Source organism: Balaenoptera acutorostrata, chromosome 2 (assembly GCF_949987535.1).
Source record: "Balaenoptera acutorostrata chromosome 2, mBalAcu1.1, whole genome shotgun sequence".
NCBI lineage: Eukaryota > Metazoa > Chordata > Mammalia > Artiodactyla > Balaenopteridae > Balaenoptera > Balaenoptera acutorostrata.
Window position 1 is genome coordinate 157,403,194 of NC_080065.1, and position 20,157 is coordinate 157,423,350.

At 44.1% G+C, this 20,157-nt stretch overlaps 1 protein-coding gene across 8 annotated transcripts in view; it reads right to left on the reverse strand.

Moving 5' to 3' along the window:
• Positions 1–8,785: 8,785 nt before the first annotated feature.
• Positions 8,786–20,157, reverse strand: part of FBXW11 (F-box and WD repeat domain containing 11) — a 131,412-nt gene continuing 120,040 nt past the window's right edge. For 7 of the 8 annotated variants that reach the window (XM_057540283.1, XM_007171360.3, XM_028163769.2 and 4 more), the window contains 3 exons: positions 19,986–20,064; positions 18,708–18,893; positions 8,786–11,331 (listed from right to left, as the gene is read on the reverse strand). In XM_057540283.1, coding sequence (XP_057396266.1) covers positions 18,732–18,893; positions 19,986–20,064 — 241 coding nt within the window. In that variant the 3' untranslated portion in view covers positions 8,786–11,331; positions 18,708–18,731. Of the gene's footprint in view, positions 11,332–17,866; positions 18,212–18,707; positions 18,894–19,985; positions 20,065–20,157 lie in introns of those variants that run through there. The other variant, XM_007171361.3, reaches the window with a different exon arrangement.

A 20,157-nucleotide genomic window follows, 5' to 3' on the forward strand; every position in this document is an offset into this window, starting at 1 on the left:
AGGAGTGTGAGAGCCAGCGGGAGATACAGGCAGCCGGCCGGACCTCCACTGCAGCAACCCAGGGGGTCGCGTGTATGTCAGACCACCGAGCAAGACTTGGTTCAATCCCATCACAGTCACTGAACCCACACTTCGTGCTACACACTGTCCTCGGTGCCCTTACATGTGTGACCCCATTTGTTCTCTCCGTAACAAACAAGTCTCTCAACACGTATTAAAGTTATGGGATATGGCTGCATATTAAGCCAGAATGGAGTGAACCTTGCAGGCAATTTAAATTCAGAATTTACTATTTTCTCTTTGCCTTTTACCCTCTCACCTCCCGAAAGTTATTTTAAGAGCAGAATCATTTGAATGATGGAGTATCTGCATTTAAGACTTTTCTCTTGCCTCCTTTGACCAGCTTGGTTGTTCTCAGACTCTAGCTGGATGTCAGAGTTACTGCACTGGGTCGTAGAGCGCACACACTGTGTCCTGCACTGAATTCACATTTTAAGGGTTTTTAAGAGTCTCTGACGCTATGGTTTTTCACCTGAAGTGCTCACTTTGGAATCCAAGGGCTGCAAAAGGGGAGACCCTATTGTACCCTGACAGTTCTGGAATCCACAGGTTTGTTCATTCAACACACATTTATCAGTACCCGCAATCAGGGCTGGGATCTTAGCGATGACCAAGGATGGATTCTGCTGTGAAGGAAATCGAAAGCCCTCTGAACCCAGACGGGGCTGGTTCATCTCACTGAATGCTCAGAGCAGGCCCGAGAAGGAGGAGGGCTTAGAAAGAAGCATCTGGTCCTCGATCATCCGACCAATAAAGAGCAGACAGGAGATTTGAACCCAAACTCTCTAACTCCAAGGTGGACTCTTTTACCCTCTCCACCCCCTAATCCTCAAACGTGCACATTAATAGCTACAACACCCAGGAGAAAGTGACAAGGCAAGAGAGCAGTCCAGGCGTGGAGGATTTAGCTCCCGCTCAGTGGATCGGGAAGGAGGTCATATCTGAGCTGAGCCTCGAAGAATGTGCAAAATTAGTCATTTCCCGTGGCAGAAAGTCAGGCCAGGTGGCAGGAGCACTGGACACTGGATTTTCTCTGTCCGGCCTCCGTTCCTCTTTCTTTTTGGACCTCGGCACCCTGATCTTCCTTTGGGCATCTTGCCTCCCTTTCCATCTCAGTCCACGTGGTTTGTGTGGGGTGGACCCCAACCCCTGGCTCCAGGGTGGCTACGTGATCCAGTCCTGGCCGATCAGAACATCTCATTTCTCTGACCACAGTGAGGGGTTTCAGGGTGGGCACATGACCGAATCTGAGCCAAGGAGATGAATGCCAGGACTCTTTGGGCCCGCCGGGAAGAGGGATTTTGCTCCATCAGAGACACTAAGAGGCTAGGATGTGCTCCTGGGGTTGCTTGGAGCCACCTGGCCACCTTGTGAGGAGAGAGCCTGTCTTCCAAGGAGACCATGAGAGAAGAGAGCTGGGCAGGTAGGGAGAGTCCCAAGAGGAGGTGACGTCGTTTGAGGCCATGCCTGAAGCTACCCCATCCCTGGGCTTATGTGTATATGAGCCAGTAAATGCCCTTCTGTGAGGAAACCAGTTTGAATTGGGCTTCCATCCTTGGGTCAATAGAGTGAGCAGAGTAGAAATAATAGTCTGAGAATAATAGCGCTGAAACTATGTTGGACCTTGACATTTACTCTTCAGCTGGGGATGCAGAAATCAAAACTTCTTTGTAACCTTTGCTGGAGCACAATTTACAGGTTGCTTGATCAGAAAGCAGGGTAATAGACTCTCAAGAGCTTTAGCAGATGTACTGTGGTTCAAATTCTCATCTGGACAAGGAAACGAGGGCTCAGAGAGCTGAAGGACATGGCCCACAGTGGGGCAGAGAGTGAGTAGCCCCATAGAGAGCGGGATGCTGAGGAAACAGTCTTGGATAGGTGGGCTTGGATGGGCGGAGGGTGGAGGAGCTAGAGGTGGGCTGGAAGAAGGAAGCAGTGGGCAAGGCACCTGGCAAGAGGCCTCGGGCTGGGCAGGCCTTGTGGAGAGCCAGTTCAGGATCAGACAGAATTGGAGTCACATCCTTGATCTGCTGTTTTATTAGCAGAGTGATCTTGAAAGCCACATCCTGTTCTGTGCCTGAATGCCATGGTTTATAAAAGAGGGTTCAGTCCTTCATTGAACTATGAGTCCCTGAGCTCTCTGATGACCACACCCCGAAATGGCCTCTGAAGAAGACAAACCAGGTTCTGGGCGGGCCTCAGAAAGGTTACGTTTCGGGTCAGGGAAGTCAGGAAATACACAGTTTTTTCATCATCTGCCTTCCCATCTCATCCTGTAGGCTCCAGGGCATGGGGAGATTTGTTTTGTCACTGCCTAGCTCAGTACCTAGCACGTGGTAGGCCTTCAAAAAATAAGTCTTGAATAAATACGAGTGAACAAATAAAGTAATACAATGGTAAGGACTGTACAGTAAATAGAATACAGGATGTGACAGAGACGTGACACGGGATAGTTTAGATGACCTGGTCAGAGGAGGCTTCTCAGAGAAGAGGGTATTTGAGCTGAGACCTGAATGGCGAGCAAACAGCCATATGAAGAAGCTGGAGAAATACCTGCTAGGCAGAGCAAACAGCATGTGCAAAGGTCCCGGGGCAGAAATCAAGACTGGAAAGAAAGCCATGTAGTTCCAGTGGGAGTGACAGAGGGAAGCTGATGTTGGAGAGGCCGGCAGGGGCTTGATCACTGCTGACCGTAAACAAGGAGTTTGAACCTGAACTAAGCACAGTGGACAGCCATTGGAGAGTCCTGGACAGGGCGGGGACATGATCTGACTTACATGTTCAAGAGCTCTCCCTGCCCGCGGTGTGGTAGCTGAAATTCAGCAGGAAAGACGATAATGTATGTCACACACAGCATGCGGCACACAATAGGTGCTCAGCGAACAAGAAGCATCCTTCACGACCCCTAATGCCACATCTACAAAGGCTCGCCAGCGTCCATTCCAGGCCAAGAATGTGCTCTTTATCCTCTGGGTTCAGGCTCTCTCTAGCTACCCTCTGTGTACTGTGATGGTCATAGGAACGCCAACAGGCTAAGCTTTGGAGGAAAACCCTCTCCCCTTTTTGGTTACAGTAACAATCCAGGAGTCACGGTGGGGAGGTGTAGGGTGCGGGGCGGGCGGAGTGGGAGCCTTCTGTTCAATGTTGAGCTGCTCCCAACATACTTTTCAAACATTCGTTTGCTTTTGCCCAGTCTCCTCCGTAAGAGACACGCTTTCGGATGTGTTTTGAAAAATATTCCATATGCTAATGGAATGTCACCATCTGCCAAAGAAGGCAGAGCTGTTTTTAAAGGAAAAACTATTACAGAAATGAGGTATTCACAGAGGGGCACTAAAGAGCCCAAACGTCGCTGACCTGAGGCTGACCTGGGCTGCCTCGTGTTACCAACATGAAAAGGGAGTGAGAAAATCTGAGGCCAATTAACTTCTCTCTCTCCCTCCCTCTCTCTCTCCCTCTCCCTCTCTCTTTTTCTCCCCTCCTCTTCTTGGAGACATGATGAAATTTCCTGAAACAAAAACTTGCAGCCCGTTCTATAAAATGCTTTCTCCTTTGGTGGAAAAAGCCCCGATGGTCCCTTTTATCTCCTCATTCCTGAGGTGCAGACCTGGCCCCCGTCTGTTTGTGCAGATGGGCCATGGGGAACACTCCCAAGGCCCCGAGAGGCCGGGCCGGAGCGAGAGTCTGCTCCCCTGCGCCCGCTGGCTCTGGCCACCCAAGCCCTTGCCGTCGGGAGAGCACGGCCCTGTCTTGGACGGAGCAGGAAACAGGATTAGGTGTCCTGTGGCGTGATTAGTGGACAGGCATTGTTCCCTGGGAGGCCTGGGCAGCTCGGACGGACGCAGTGTTTGGAGAAGAAGGTTTTCCAAGTTCTGGGCACGTCCTCCAGGCCCTGCCAAGCCTGCTGGTTATCACGCCCCTACCTTTCCGGTGGCTTCTTCTCCGCCGTGGTCGCTGGCTTGTCCTCCTGTGCCCTCTCCTAAGTGCCATGTGCTTCCGGACTCCGTGGCAGGCCTCTCTCTTCTCCACAGCCCGAGTCCGCACCACTTGAATATCTCCCAGGCACCTGCAATGTCCAAGTCCAGACGCCCTTCCACCCCCTCAGCCTGACTGTTCCTTCCCTTATCTGGGGGACCAAGCGCCCCGCCGGCTAGTTTGGTGCAGGGCGTGCAGGGGTTTCCCACCTCAAGGCCTTTGCATCTCTGCCCCCACTAGCCTGGAACACTGCATGGTGGGCTCCTGCTTATTGTTGAGGTCGTGGCTCAAATGTCTCCCAGGCCACTGCCCCCCACTGCCCTGTGTGATCTCTTCAGAGCACTTATCAGGGTCTGAATTTATCTTGTGAACTCATGCGTATATGAGCAGGTAGCTTTCGCTGTGTGTTGTCAATTTCTTCTCGGGGAATGTAAGTTTCCTGAGAGCAGGGACCATGTCTCCTTTCCATTAGAGCGGCACCTAGTGGCACACACAGGGAACACGGGTGCTACTGTCAGTGCCCACCCCCGCCCCCCAGCCAAGGTCCGTACTTTCTGTCTCAATACCCCCCAAAACCGCCCTCAGGGTTCTGCCCTATTCCAGACCTCAACCTTTCTCTCCTGAATCTCAACACTAGCCTTCTAACTGGACGCTACCAGTTTCAAACCCCGCCATGGCTGCCTACTGCCCCCAGGATACAGCCCCCTCCTCGGCTGGGCCCCTGGCACCCATCCCGTCCAGCTCCAAGCACTCCCCCACCCACCGTGCCTCGTTGAAGGCACACCACGCACATTTGCTAACGACTGAAGAACAGCTGCACAGGTATGAGTGGGAGGGAAAAGAGATGTGCAGAGGGTCTGTTAATGCAGGGGGACTGCACAGCGTGAGGCCTGGCTCCGTGGGGAGACTGCTGGCATCATGGTGCCCACTCTCGCCCCATGGCGAGAGGGAGAGGCTAGGCAGCGTGGTGAGAGCTCAGCCGTGGCAGTCAAGACAGACTGGAATCAAGCCCAGGGCTCGCTAGGGAGACACACCTGAGCCTCGGTTTCTTTAATGTTAATAATATAACCACACAGGGTTATTGTGAGGATTAGAGTAAAGCCCTTAACAGCAGTCCTGGCACGCACTAATGGTGGTCATTTCTATTCTTGCTGTCGTTGCAGTTGGTGTTAATCACTCTCTCCCCTGCGTCACCCACCACCCCCAGCCCTGCCACCTACATGCACACTGAGGACCTGATATTGTCTCCTGTCCACTTGGAGACGCTACAACGAGCTGAGGATACTGGCAAGTTGAGGTCTCATTCATTTTCCAGAAACATCCCCTGCAGATAGGATATATAGGCTGACTGCTTTTAAAGCGGAGTTATTCTTAATAAAAAAAAAAAAATTAACAAAAATAACTTGGTGTAAACATGATTCACCTGGTCCATCTCCCCCTGTTCCACCCACTGAATAGCCCAGACTACTGGTTACAAACTCAAGTCCTCACCGGGACCAGTCCTCACCGGGGACGGTCAGCATACTTCTTCATCTTTCCCCTTCAAGAGGCCCAGGTAGGCTTCAGTCTGCCTGTGCACATTTAAATTTGTCTCATCTCACACCCTCCCAAACTCTAACCCTTATACTTTTCTCTGCTCTGGGAATTCTGTACCATCTGTTTAAATGCCACAGTTGAAGCTACCAAAAAGAGCTGGCACCAAAAACCTATTATGTACCAGGCACTGTGCTAGGCACTTTAGAATATGTCATCTAATCCTTACTTTAAAATCCTTATTTTAAAATCCTTGATTTTAAAATGCTGTCTCCACTTCCCAGATGAAGCAGCTCAGGTTCAAGGCAGGGAATGCCCTTGCCCAAAGGGCCTGCTGTCAGTTAGCTGGCAGAGCTCCAATACCGACCTAGGTCTGTTGGCCCCAAAGTTCATGCTCTTTCCTCTCTGCCATCCAGTAGACCAGTGACCCCCGTGGATAGTCTCCATCAAGATCCAAAGGCTGTGGTGTTCTAAGAGCATTTCTTCCCAATCCCCAGAGCTGCAGGATATTTGGGAGAACAAACACAGCCCATGAGCACAGAATGGTCCCTTGGATCCAAAAATGGTGGTGAAGGGTGGAGGGAGCTTAAGTTGTAGTCACTGATACCTCCCCAGAACATCGGCTTTGAGCTGCTGTTCCTAAGGCATGGCCCACCACAGATTTTAAGTCTTTGGTGTGGTCACTTCCCGGTTTTCCCAGACCAACCCAACAATAACATGTCTACTCTGAGTAATACAATTAAGTGATTCTTGGAGACAGGATAAATAGGTGGCCATAAAGTTGAAAGCAATGGAACAGTACAAATCCATTTATAGGAGTATGCTTTCCAGGTCACCCTGCATGCACAGAGGAAATAGTTACTTCTGATCTGCACTACAATTCTTCCACATGGCTTCATACAACCAATAAAAATTTTACAACACTTGAATGAGGATTTCAGTGCATTTGGGCAGGTAAACACCTGAAGATGGCCCTGTTCTCAATTATCCTACAGATGCTGATTGAGTGTCTATGAGGTGTTAGACCCAGCTCTGTGCAACAGGCAAGCAGGAGTTTGGAGGTCTTGGAGCTCCCAGAGTCTTCCCCAGCTGGAAGACCAAGTCAATCTTAGGCCTAAATCCTGCTTTGCTTTAGCACAAACTCAACCCCAGCACAAAAGCAGGCAGCTGGTGTGCACGCAATGTGTAGCATGTACAAGCACGCTACCTTCAATGTTAAATGTGATTGAGGACAGTGGCTGCCAGCTCTTCGCTCCTTCCTCCTCCTCCTCTTGTCTTTTCAAACACCTCCCTTTTTGGGTCATTTTTTATTAACCCACGTGTATTGACTACTGTGTGCTGGTCACTTTGCCACAAAGCTCATCACTTAATTTGTCCCTTTTCTCTGGAATCTCTTTCATTCTTCAAGAATTCAGTCGCCAACCTTGGATGCAATGCTTCAACAGGTCACTGCTAGAAAAGCTTAAGATGGTTTTAGTTCAGGGACAGCAAACTGATACTCCAGCAATTGACTTAAAAAAAATCAGTTCTCAACTTTGATAAATTGGGTCTCTTCATAACCTGGATTTTCAGCTTTTCTTGAAAATTTACACCTGGCATCACTGGGTCTGCATTCCAGCAACAGATCATCCAGAGCTAGAGCACACACCCTCCAGGACTTGGACTAGTGAAAGCTTCTCTTATACATGGGAAAGCTGAGATCCAAAAGGGGATATTGCCACACAGCTAATTAGTAACAGGATGATCAGCCAGTCTCCCTAATTTCCCTTCTCCTTGTTAACTAGAAAACAAACAGGCTGAGGTGGCAAAGCACCACTTCGTCTGATTGTATATCCAAGGAGTTCTACCAAAATCTGAGAATCTCTGTGCTTTTGCAGCTGTGAATTTCTTGCAGTAACACCTCACCTATCAAGGAAAAGAGAAACTAGTATTGACTGCTTTGTATTGACTGAAGTTATGGACTGAACACCATATGTGAGGGCAGGAGACGACTGGAGGGGTGAAGATCCAGTCCGACACCTGAGGCTCTTCCACCCTGCAGCACAGTTTGGGTTCAACATCTGCTGTTCATAATGATTAGCCCAAAGCACCAAGAACAGTTTATTCTGTTTAGCACAGGCAGGGATAGAAAGACCTGTGAAAATGGAGAGCCATCACAGGAAAAGACAAGAAACCACCTCAACCCGATGCTCAAGGAACTAAATAACTTATGGAATATCCTTATAACCAAATACTAGGCAGCCATCAGCAAGAATGAGGTAGAATTACATGTACTGACATAGGATATAATCTCAAGAAGACTAGATGAGAAGGTGCAGAACAGCATGCTACCATTAATGTTACAGGGCGTGGGGACAGTATGTATGTTTGTATGTAGGCAGGTAGGCATATATGCATAGACACATACATACACACACCCTTCCACACACAGACTATTATCCGTCAGAGGATATGCAAAAAACTGGTTAACAAGGATTGGAGGACAGAGGGTCAAGAGTGAAAGGGAGAATCACTTTGTACACTATCTTTTATGGCTTGTAAATTGGTTTTCTTAACCGTATGCATACTACCTATTTCTAAAACATTTTTTTTTTTACAAGAAAAATGAGTGGGGGCAAAACTCACAGAATTTTAGAATTAAACTCATAGAGTATAGAATTACTCTAATCTCATCTCAGAAATCTACATTACCAATTCGGCTAAGGGCTGGCAGAATCTAGTTATCAGGAAAACTCTGCTACTACTCAGGTCTCCTGAGCAGAATCCTGCAGATACTAACTGTATTCCTCCTGCTCTAGTCCTCAACCAGCGATGTGTCAATCTGCCAAAAGGAAAGACAACAATTTCATGTCCGATGTGTAAGGGGGAGAGGGCTGCAGCTGCACTTCTCACACGGCCCCCCCCCACCCCTTCGAGAAGCAGAGGATCCACTCCCGCCCCGAGCCATTTGGCACGTTTAAGGGGCCATTTTCACAGTAACTTGCGAGGCAATTAAGCACTTGTGGAAAGCAGATTTGCTGGGGAGGAGTTCTGAACCAGCCCCAGGGCATGGACTGGCATTATCTCATAGCAGTTCTCCCACACCAAAAAAAGTACTTTGTCTTCAACCTCACTGTACAGAGCAGATGATTTTTTCAATCTACAAACTTTAATTGTATGTCACTGAATTACTGACAGCACGTTAACAGTTTTTTTTGAAAAATTTCTTAACAGAACATCAGAGTATTGCAACACTTTATTAAGAGTATTGGCTTTGAATTAGTAGCTGAAGTAACAATTGCATGAAGCCAGATCAGGTGTACTGCATAATACTCATACTTGATTTATTGACATTACTTAGCAATTTATTGGACAAAGGTCAAACTTTTTGTTTTTTATTAAGCACATTCCACAGTACAAAGCTGTCGTGAATAATATCTGTACAATTTAACAGTTTCAATAGCTGTTCAGACACAAATTTATTTCAAACAGTTATTGGCAAACATAATTAATTACAAGTTAGAATTAGACTATCCCAGTGCTTTAAAACATTAATATAGCAGTAATTTACAGTTTCTCAATTATGGTTAGCAAAATAAAGTCCAGAGTACAGCTGGGAATTACTACTATAATCCCAGAAAGTCAGAATTCCTCGGGTGCCAAAGTCCCCTGCTATAATTTAGTAGGCACAATTCAAAGGTTGTGTGCATATTCAAAGGCCATGATCTCCCAAGGAACCAGAATTTCTATATTAAACATGCAAAAACAACCACGGAAAGTCCATTCGTTCAGAAGAATTGCCTCCTCCCCTGCCCCTCCCTGCCCTGCCCCCTGGGCTCTCCTAACCAATCTGATATTAAAGCTGTAAGGTAAGAGTGGTCAAAGTTAAGTCACTTTCACAACCGCTGTCAGGGTTACAACATCCACCCGCTGAACGGAGATTTCTTTTTTTTAACACTTTGAGACTCAACTTTTCAAGAACAGAAATTAATTTACTAACATGTAGGAGGGAAGGATGTATTTTTTAAAAAGGATAAAGGAAAACAAAAAAGCAAACCAACCCAATAAACAACCACAGACACACACATTGATTCCCACACCATTCTCAATGTAAAGGACAAAGCAAGAGCCCAGGCACCTTCCCCTCAGTGGGAGAGTGTGCTTCCACGGGAAGAGGTTTAGTTACAGGAAGTTCTCATTGGTCCTTTAAAATGTTAGCAACATTCCTTGATCTTTGGAAACAATGGCAAGGGGCAAATCAAAACCTAATATTGAACAAGGGAAAAGGAGTGCCAACCAGATGCCAAAGTCCTTTCCATGCACGTCAGCATGATGGTACCATTCACACCTTCGGGCTGCGGAGCGCTCGGGAGCCAGGAGAGCTTGCCGGGGCCACGGCAGCAGGCGACACTAGAGATGACAGGGATGGGATCATGAGCCTGAGGCTTCACACCACCTGGGAGGCCCCTTCCACTCAAGACAGGCCCCTGAACCAGCCTGACCTGGGTCCCGGGCTCCAACACACAAGTGGGCCCTGCTACCACCTGACAAGGGCAGGACGCACGAACGCCAGAGCCGGGAGAGCCAGTCAGCGGGGCCTTCTCGCTCTTCCCTTCCCAGGGTTACTAACACACAGAGTGTGACCTGTGACGGTGAAGTCAAATGAATGCTATGGGAAGTGACCACAAGTACTTAGGAGTACTGATGAGGAAAAGAACAACAAAAGTATTTAAGGTACCTCTCTATTGTATATACTGCACAACGAATAAAACATTTTGTGTTAAACTTTAGAAATTACATCTTAAAACAAGATTCCCATTAAAACACACACACACCACACGCACAATGACAATGACAATGACAAAATAAGAACACCATATGAATACTGCAGGAAGGGTTCTAGGTAATCCACATCAACCCTGGTAGCGGGTTCTTGAGCCCAGGCCACGGCTAAGGGTGAACACACTCTGCATTAGTGTCTCAGGCACGGGGGCCCTGACTCGAGCAACCTTGAGGTTAAACTGTTATGTACATTATATCTACATGCGGATACAGTATTTTAAATTAGGAGGCAAGCACACATGTAAAGGTGTTACTCTACTAAATATCAGGAGATGGTTGCGGGTACAGAGAACAGTTAATAAAAGAAAAGAGCTATATTACCTGTTGGGAGATAATATAACCTGGCTTACAGTTCTTTAAATTAAAAGAAATTGGTACAGAAAGGAAGTATAATCCAAAAAATATTACTAAAACAATCCAGAGAAATGTTTCCATTGTCCAACATGTTCCTAATACAAGTCACAATTCATAATGACTTGGACGGTCAAAAGGAGAATGCTAACTTCTGAAAAGGAAAGCCCTGGACATTCTGGGTAGGTGTTTGGCACCCAAAATTTCACCGAAGAATGCTGTTTCTTAGTATCAGACCAAAGTGCAAAGCAATATAAATTAGAGGCCAAGTCTTCTCTTGACGGTCGATTTACTTCTGTAAAACAGACTGTACGTTCCTTTTATATGAACAATTTACATTTGAAGCGATAGATTTCTTTTCACTGGTGGGGGGAGGAAATGGGCTTCTGCACTACTGAAAGTCGGTGAAGCTAAGGTATCCTTCTCAAAGTAGAGGCCGGAATCGGAGGTGAGAAACGTCGGTACTTGAAGAGTTAGGCTGCTTTGCATCTACCCAGCGTCTAGAACCAATTCCAGCTTCATAACTCAGCTGTGAAGAACTCCCTTAGGCATTTGGTAGCCATGTAGCCAGTAGTTCAAGACTAGGAAACCCTGAAAAAACAAAAAAACAAAGGGAGTATGGATGGATATTCTGGTTAGACATGGAGATATACACCACAGCCCATCCACATCCACACAGGCATGTATGTACTTGCGCACACGTAACACTGATTTTTAAATAATCAGCATCAAAATAGAAGCTGCAAGTTGTTTTGCGCATACTACATACCAGGTATCAGGTTTATTTCAACCTCTCAAGAACTTTATGAGGTAGAAACTATTATACCTACTTTACAAATAAGAGAACTGAGGCTCAGAAACATTATTTGGTTTAAAGCATTAGCCATTATATCCTGGGATAAACCATAATGGAAAAGAATATAAAAAAGAATGTATTTATGTGTGTATTACTGAGTCAGTTTGCTGTACAGCAGAAATTAACACAACATTGTAAATCAACTATGCTTCCAGAAAAAAAAAAAAAGCAAGCATTAGCCGTTAAGTGACAGAGAGGGGATTCTAAGAGATGACTGACCCTATTACCTATCATCTTTCATGCTGCTGCTAAAAGTTATGCATGTAACAAAATATGCTTAATGTTAGATTTTATATTTAGCATAATCTTAAATTTACGCCATCCAGAGGCCACCAGGACCTCTCTCATGACCAACCAAGAGTCTTCATCTATCACTGTGAAACAAAAATACATAAAATCTAGGAAACAGAGTACACCTTCTAAACAGAATGCCAACAGTCAGAAATTACTTCTTTTTGAAATAAATCATTTATAAAAGGACAACACAATGTAGAGGGGAAGACAACTGAATGTTCTATATTTTTTTGACCATGACCTTGAGTCAGGAACACATTTTAATCACAATCTCTACATTCATCCGTGTATGTAGATACACACACAAACCCCTACGCAGAACATTCAGGAAACAACACTAATCTTTACTATGGACAATGCAGGCTGACATTTTATATTCTAAATTTCACTCAAAGTCAAAATCCATTAAAATGATTTCACAACCACTAATAAGTTACAACCCTTTCCAAACACTGCACTAAACCTTGGCCTGGAAGATCTAAGTCACCTTTAGGTCTAAAATTCTATGGCCAAAAAGAGAGAGAAAAAGAAAGGGGGCGTGGGGGTGGTTGTTTGGTTTTGTTTTGCTTTTAAAGCTTGTATATATTTTTTTAAAGGCAATTTTCCTAAAAGGTTGTTAATTTTCACAAAATCCTAATTTCACAAGAATCCTAATAAGCTTCCAAACGAATGCAAGACAGATTCACAATTTCATCTGCCACTGTTTTCCCATGAAGGATATGTAAGAGTACTTGAATTATTTTAAAAATATTAACACCCAGAGATAAGAAGTCAGCACTCTCAAATGCTGCTGGTGGGAATGTCAACTGATGTAACTCTTCTGGAGGGTAACACAACTCTTAAGTATCAAACCTCTTTAAACATCATACCTTTCAACCTAGACACTGCAGACATTTCTAGAATTCTATCCAAAGGTAATAAAAGATTGGGCAAAGATTAAGCTGAAAGAATCATGGCAATGTGTTTTATAATATGGGGGGGGGATATAAATATATAACAGGTGCATATCCAAACAATCAAATATGATTTTGCTATTAGGAACGATAATTTAGACAAATAGTGACATTACTGACAGGCAACAATTTCACAATAAAGAAAAAAAAAAAAGCACGGTTATCAACCATAATTTTTAAAAGCCTGAAAGGCTACATACAAAGGAGTTAATAATGGTGAACCAAGAAGAGGAGTTATCTACCTTTTACTAATTTCCTAATAGTGCTCTTATATTGTCTCATAATAAAAAAGAGAGCTACTGTATACATAGCTCTTGGGAGTTAGTAATTTTTAAAAAAAATGACTCAGCAAAAAACTCTATTGCTAAATTTCTCGACATAGAAATACTCTTACCTTATATTTTAGGGGTAAATATTTTACTGCAAGGTTAAATCATCATTAGGGTAGTGTTTCTTATTATGCATAAATTTTACAGCATCACATGGTAATAATTTTTTTCATGTTACAATAAATGAAAAGAATTTGGAAAAGAGCAATAAAATCTATAAAGTTGACTGCCAAGGTTGTCAAAAGTAATTCACTTTGAAGAGACAAACACATTTGAGGTTTCATTGCTTGTGCTGCTTAAAAAGCAGATAAGATTTTTCCACTGATTTATAATTGTGGATCATAACAAGGCAGTTGTTCTTAGGTTCCCAAAAAGGGGGCGAGAGGAGGGCCTGGAAGAAGTAACACTACAGTTTCCTTTCCACCACAGCCAATGAGAGAAACGGCATTGGCGATCATTTCATCTCTCAATCAAAGGAATCTAATTTCACGGCATTTTAAAGTAGTATATAAAAGTTGTCCAATTTGTGAAAGTTTACTATGTTCTATAATTCATCTATCAAATTCGCCAGAGGGGGAGAAAACATACTACAGATGTCTTAGATTTTATCATGTGCTTCTTTAGCAGAGTGGAAAGACACAAACACATATCAAAACTACAAAAGAGGTATACTTAAGTTGTTGTATGATATACCTACTCCCCTGACCTTATCCATTCCAGAAGCTCAGCCACAATTGTAGTTGTCTGTGTTCTATTTTATCTATTTCTCTTATGTGGGAAAATAGAAGCAGAAGCATTGGGATATAGTCAAAGCAATGCAGAGAGAGAAATGTATAGCCTAGAAAATAAAAAATTAAGAACAGAATAAACTTAACAAAAGATGTGCAAGATTTCTACACTAAAAACTGCAAAACACTGCTGAAGAGAAACTGAAGAAGACCTAAATAATAAAGAGATATACTGGGTTTATGGATTAGAAGACTCATCAACATTTGTTAAAGATAGAAATTCTCCCCAAAATGACCTTTAGATTCAATGCAGTCCTGATCATAATCCCATAATCTTCATAGAATTTGACAATTTCATTCAAAAATGAGTATGAAAACCAAAAGGACCCAGAAGAGTCAAAACAATTTTTTTAAAGTTGACTTATTACACAGTGTGGTATTGGTAAAAGGATAGCCATAGATCACAGAACAGAATAGAGGCCAGAAAAAGAACTACAAACAAGTGGTCAATTGAGTTTTTGACAGAGTGCTATAACAATTCGATGGGAAGAGGACAGTCTTTTAACCCAAAAGAGCTGGAACAACTAGAAGGCTGTATAAAAAACACACACACACAAATATTAATTCTAAATGGATCAAAGACCTAAATGTAAAAGCTAAGCATGCAGAACTCTTACAATGATGCTGGTCCAAACACGGTAGTCACTAGCTACATGTAGCTATTTATTTTTTTATTTTTTATTTAAAAAAATTTTTGGCTGTGTTGGGTCTCCATTGCTGCACGTGGGCTCCCTCCAGCTGCAGTGAGCGGGGACCCCTCACTACGGTGGCCTCTCCCGCTGCGGAGCACAGGCTCCAGGTGCACAGGGTTCAGTAGTTGTAGTACGCAGGCCCGGCAGCCGCAGCTCGCGGGCTCCAGAGCTCTCAAGCCCAGCAGCTGTGGCGCACAGGCCCAGTTGCTCCGCAGCACGTGGGACCTTCCCGGACCAGGGCTCGAACCCACGTCCCCTGCTCTGGCCAGCAGATTCCCAACCACTGCACCACCAGGGAAGCCCGCTACATGTAGCTATTTAAATTTAAGTTTAAATGAAGTATAATTAAATACAATTAAAAATCCAATTCAATTCAATTCAAATATAATTAAAACTTCAGTTCCTAAATCAAACCGGACACATTTCATGAGCTTAAAAGCCACATATGGCTCGTGACTACCAAAGTGGACAGTGCAGGGACTTCCCTGGTGGCACAGTGGTTAAGAATACACCTGCCAATGCAGGGGACACAGGTTCGAGCCCTGGTCCAGGAAGATCCCACATGCCGCGGAGCAACTAAGCCCGTGTGCCACAACTACTGAAGCCCGCGTGTCACAACTACTGAAGCCCGCGTGCCTAGAGCCTGTTCTCCACAACGAGAGAAGCCACCACAGTGAGAAGCCCGCGCACCGCAGTGAAGAGCAACCCTGGCTCACCGCAACTAGAGAAAGCTCACATGCAGCAACGAAGACCCAACACAGCCAAAAATAAATTAATTAAATTAATTTTTAAAAAACCCCCCACAAAGTGGACAGTGCAGCTGTAGAAAATGTAAACTAATCTAGTGAAAGGAAGCAGGTCAGTGTTTGCTAAGGCTGTGATGGGATCAGGCTCTGACTACAAAGAGGACACAAGAGAACTTCTGCGGGGGTGATAAAAATGTTCTTACCTGGAGTGTGGAGGAAGTTGCAGGGGTGTATACATTTGTAAAAACTTGTCACAAAACAGTATACTTTAAATGGGTACAATCTGTTTTACAAAAATCATACCTCAATAAAATTGATTCAAGACCAGCAATGGGGCTTAGCGAAGGTGAAGGGGGCAGGGCAGAGGGAGATGTGTACATCTAGGTACCTGTCTATATGTAAGGAATATATCTAGTACTTGACTATGCCACTTTAGACAAGTTATTCCAATTTCTTACTGAGCTATTATCTTTATGTTTGTGGAAGGCGTATGAATACACTGCAGTTTCACACATATTTATTTATGGGCAAATTCTTGTTGGCCCAGGAGAAAGAGCACAAAGATGTCATGTTGGCCCCGGGTGTCACTTGACCAACAAATGTCAACAAGCACTCATAATACGCTGTGCGCTCTGTTAGATACTGGGGCTCCAAAATAAAAGGAGCTCCACGCCTTGTAAGAGAGACAGGCATGTAAATCATTTCAATACCAAATAATAAATTAAGTCAGATGAAGTAAAGGAGTGGGGGTGTGGTGGTATCTACAAAACCCTAACAACACAAGCAAGGGGAGGGAGGTGGCAGAGGTCTGTACTACTTAAGTGTAATTAGGGAAATTAAACAGAATTCAGTCTGGTTGGAGCCCCAGATTTTTGGGAGGGAAGAATGCAAGGCTGGGGTGGGGGAGGGTAGAGAGGACAGAAGGTAAGAGCTAGATATTGAAATTTCTGTTAGCTAATCTTAGCTAAGCCTTGTTCCTGAAAACAACAGGAAGCTAGTGAAGAGGAGTATGGCAGAGGCAGGGCTAAGATGACCATAGTTGGTAGCAGGATGAAGGGTGGGCTGAAGAGGGAGAAGAAGAGACCAGGAAGGAGGAAATTTGGGTCCCTTCCTCCTTCCTTATGTATTTCTTTGGTTTGGGGCGAAGGGAGGTTGAGGCGGGGAAGAGCAATCACTCAAGAAATCCTTGCCGGGCTTCCCTGGTGGCTCAGTGGTTACGAATCAGCCTGCCAACGCAGGGGACGCGGGTTTGAGCCCTGGTCCGGGAGGATCCCACAGGCCGCAGAGCAACTAAGCCCGTGTGCCACAATTGCTGAGCCTGCGCTCTAGAGCCCGTAAGCCACAACTACTGAAGCCCGTGAGCCACAACTACTGAAGCCCGTGAGCCACAACTGAAGGCTGTGGGCCTAGAGCCTGTGCTCCGCAACAAGAGAAGCCACCGTAATGAGAAGCCCGTGCACCGCAACGAAGAGTAGCCCCCGCTCGCCACAACCAGAGAAAGCCCGCACGCAGCAACGAAGATCAAATGCAGCGCCACCACCCCCTGCCAAAGAAAAGAGATCCTGGCCTTCTTCCTCTGTAATTTCCTATAATTCAATAAACATAAAAATTCTGCCATGTGAATTTCTCAACTGACTTGTGAAGAATCTATCCAGAGAGAAAGCAGCAAGGGAGATGGCCACTGACACAAGAGCCAGTATGAACACACTTGAGACCAGGAACAGCAACTATTTATGTGGCTTACAGGTCACTACTGTGGCTCAGCTCCTATAGCCAGGAAGGCACAGCCAAGCCATCGAGGCACTTAGTCCTTCTGGGTCCACGTGGGGTCCCATCATCCTTCCAAAGGCAGTACACAAGCCAGTCACTACGGATCAAACTGAGTTGGCATGAAGAAACAATGCATTTGCCATTCCTGATGCAGATCCTTGGTTTATCACTAATAGATGGAACAGGGGCAAGACCAGAGGTCCGCATGCTTCTTCTTAAAGGGCCAGACTGTACATATTTTAGGCCACACAGTCTCTTTTGCAACTACTTAGCTCTGCCACTGAAGCACGAAAACAGCCACAGACAATACATAAACAGATGAACTGTGGCTGTGTTCCAATAAAACTATTTATGGGCACTGGAATTTGAATTTTATACAATTTTCACATGTTCTAAAATAATATTCTTCTTTTAATTGTTTCAAAGTATTTAAAAGTGTAAAAAACTATTCTTACATTGCTATGGTAAGGATAAAAAAAATTAGGCAGTGGGTCAAATTTGGCCTCCAGCTGTAGTCTGCCGACCCTGAATAAGACAAACTTCCTGGAGCAGAAATAAGGAGTATCTGAAAAGATGTCAACTTAGTGATCTAGAAACCAGTGATTCCCTATCTTTTCACCCAAAAAAAGTCACGATTCTACACATGGACTTTCTTTACATTTTTAATATTCAATGAACAGGAAAATATACAATGACAAAAAGCTACTAAGCATTAAGTAATGTTTTTACATAAATATGAATTTTATTAACAGTCTTTACATACATATATACATGATAGTACAAATATGCACAAATATTATTTATTCAATCTACAAAGTTTAATGTGCACAGAATTCACAGGCCCCCTCGCAATATTCTCAAGAGTTGGGAATACTGCTCCAGATGAACATGGTAATCAGTTCCAAGGACACTGCCAAGTAAGGCTTCTCATCCTCTAGCTGGACACCCTTAGTAATCAAAACATGCCATCATCAGTGTTATTATGGCCCTAAGTCTTCCTGTAACCGGAGCAAAGGACTTGGCTTCCAGGGTACCTGTTGTGTCTAATGGATGAAGAACGAGTTTTAGGGGCTCTCTCAGCAAACACCCTTCTTTGATTCCTACCCTAGGGAATGGTGGTGGTGGGTGGATTGTAATGGGGGGGGGGGCGGGGAGGGGAGGTCGTTTTAAGTGTTTGCCTGATGGTGATTTTTTAAAAAATAAAAGACAGAACTGAAAGACAGGAAAGATAGAGAAAAAGGAGATCCCTGCACCGCAAAACAGAATTTGGAGGACTTTACTGGTACTAAATTGGTATGACCTGGGAAAAGTTTTAAAAAACAGGAACCATGGTGTCTACCAATATGAAAACCCACAATAAGCAGGATTCCGATTTATATCTTATTTTGATGTGACCATAAAGATCAAGCCTTATGCTAGAACTCTGCAAAGTTGATGCATCTAATGTTCCTATTACTGAGAAAGGAACCCAAATCATAAAATTTCCCCAAAGGGAAGGTGAATTCAATCAGCAAAATTAAAAGTGGGGGCAGTACTCACCTGAAACAGGTAAAGTGCAGACTGTTATCTGGAGATGTAAGTGTATGTTCTGGAGGGAGAACGGGTCTCATTCTGGGCACTGGGAGGCACATTTAAGAAATCCCAAATCAAAATTGTGTCATCATGGGAGCTGCTGATGATCTGAAATTCATCAAACTGTAGCCGAAACACACGTCCAGAATGTTCCTGTGAAACATAACAGCTTGATGCATAAAACGAAATCTTTACAATCCCTCCTATCTCACTACCAGGGAGCTGGCACAGGCTGAAAATACAGCTCCTTACCCAGGATTCCTAAATAAGTTTCCAGAGCTTTATTGAGCTTTGTCCTTCACCCTAGGAATACAGATTCTGCCTTCCCTTCTAGGCTTTTTCTTTAATTTAACTTTGTATCCTAGATCCTGGCCCATTAATATGTCAAAGAAGAAAAACTATGTGATCCGTCTTACAAAGGGTCTTAAGAAGGTAAGCAACAATATTTAATACCCATTCTTGATACACTGTAAAAACTAGGACCAGAAGAATAGTTTTTAACACCACCAAGCATATCTATCTCCAACCACAGCTAACATCAAAATTAATGGTGAAATACCAGAAGTCTTCCTATTAAAATCAAGAAGAAAACAAGAATGGCCCTGACTCAAGTTCTGCATGTTCTAGTCAATGAAAGGAGAGCAAAAATAGAAATAGAAGGTAAAACTACTGAAAATAAGAAAACTCTATCAATATTTTCAAACAACTGTCTCCTCAAAAATACAACAAAAGTAAACAGACTGTTAGAAATAATGAGCTTGGTAAAGTTGCTAAAACAAGATTAATATATAAAAATAAAGTATTCCTAAAAAAAAAAAAATAAAGTATTCCTATATGCCAAGCAATAATCCGTAGAATACAGATTGAGGGGAAAGTCCACCATAATAGTATAAAAATGTGCTGAGTTATAAAACACAACACAACTACAGATACCCATATTAGGAAATCTCCCAAACTTGCAGACAGGAAATACTTTATGTTCTAGGAGGAAACCAGTCCACCTACAAATGAGGAAGTCTGCTTTCATATTTTAAGTTGTGTTAATACTCTTTATAAAAGAGCTCACAGAAATATGAATGTCAAATATTCTCTGATTTTGACTAAACAAAATTAACAGAACAGCGCATTTCTCAGAAGGCACGCTGTGAGGTACAGAAGCTTTCCAGTGATAGGCTCAGGGAGGTCTATCTGCAGGTGGCCAACCGCCAGCACAGGGAAGCACTTCCCTTTCAACAGATCACATACCACCAATGTGCGCAGACACAACGTGCTTGCTGGGGCTCGGGGGTCGAGAGCAGCCTGCAAGTCCCAAACTTTGATTTTCCTAGAAAGGAAAATGAAATCACAATTAGTGGAAAAGTCAACATTTTATATATTGTCAAGCATTTCCTCGACAGAAAGGAGTGCATTCGAACTG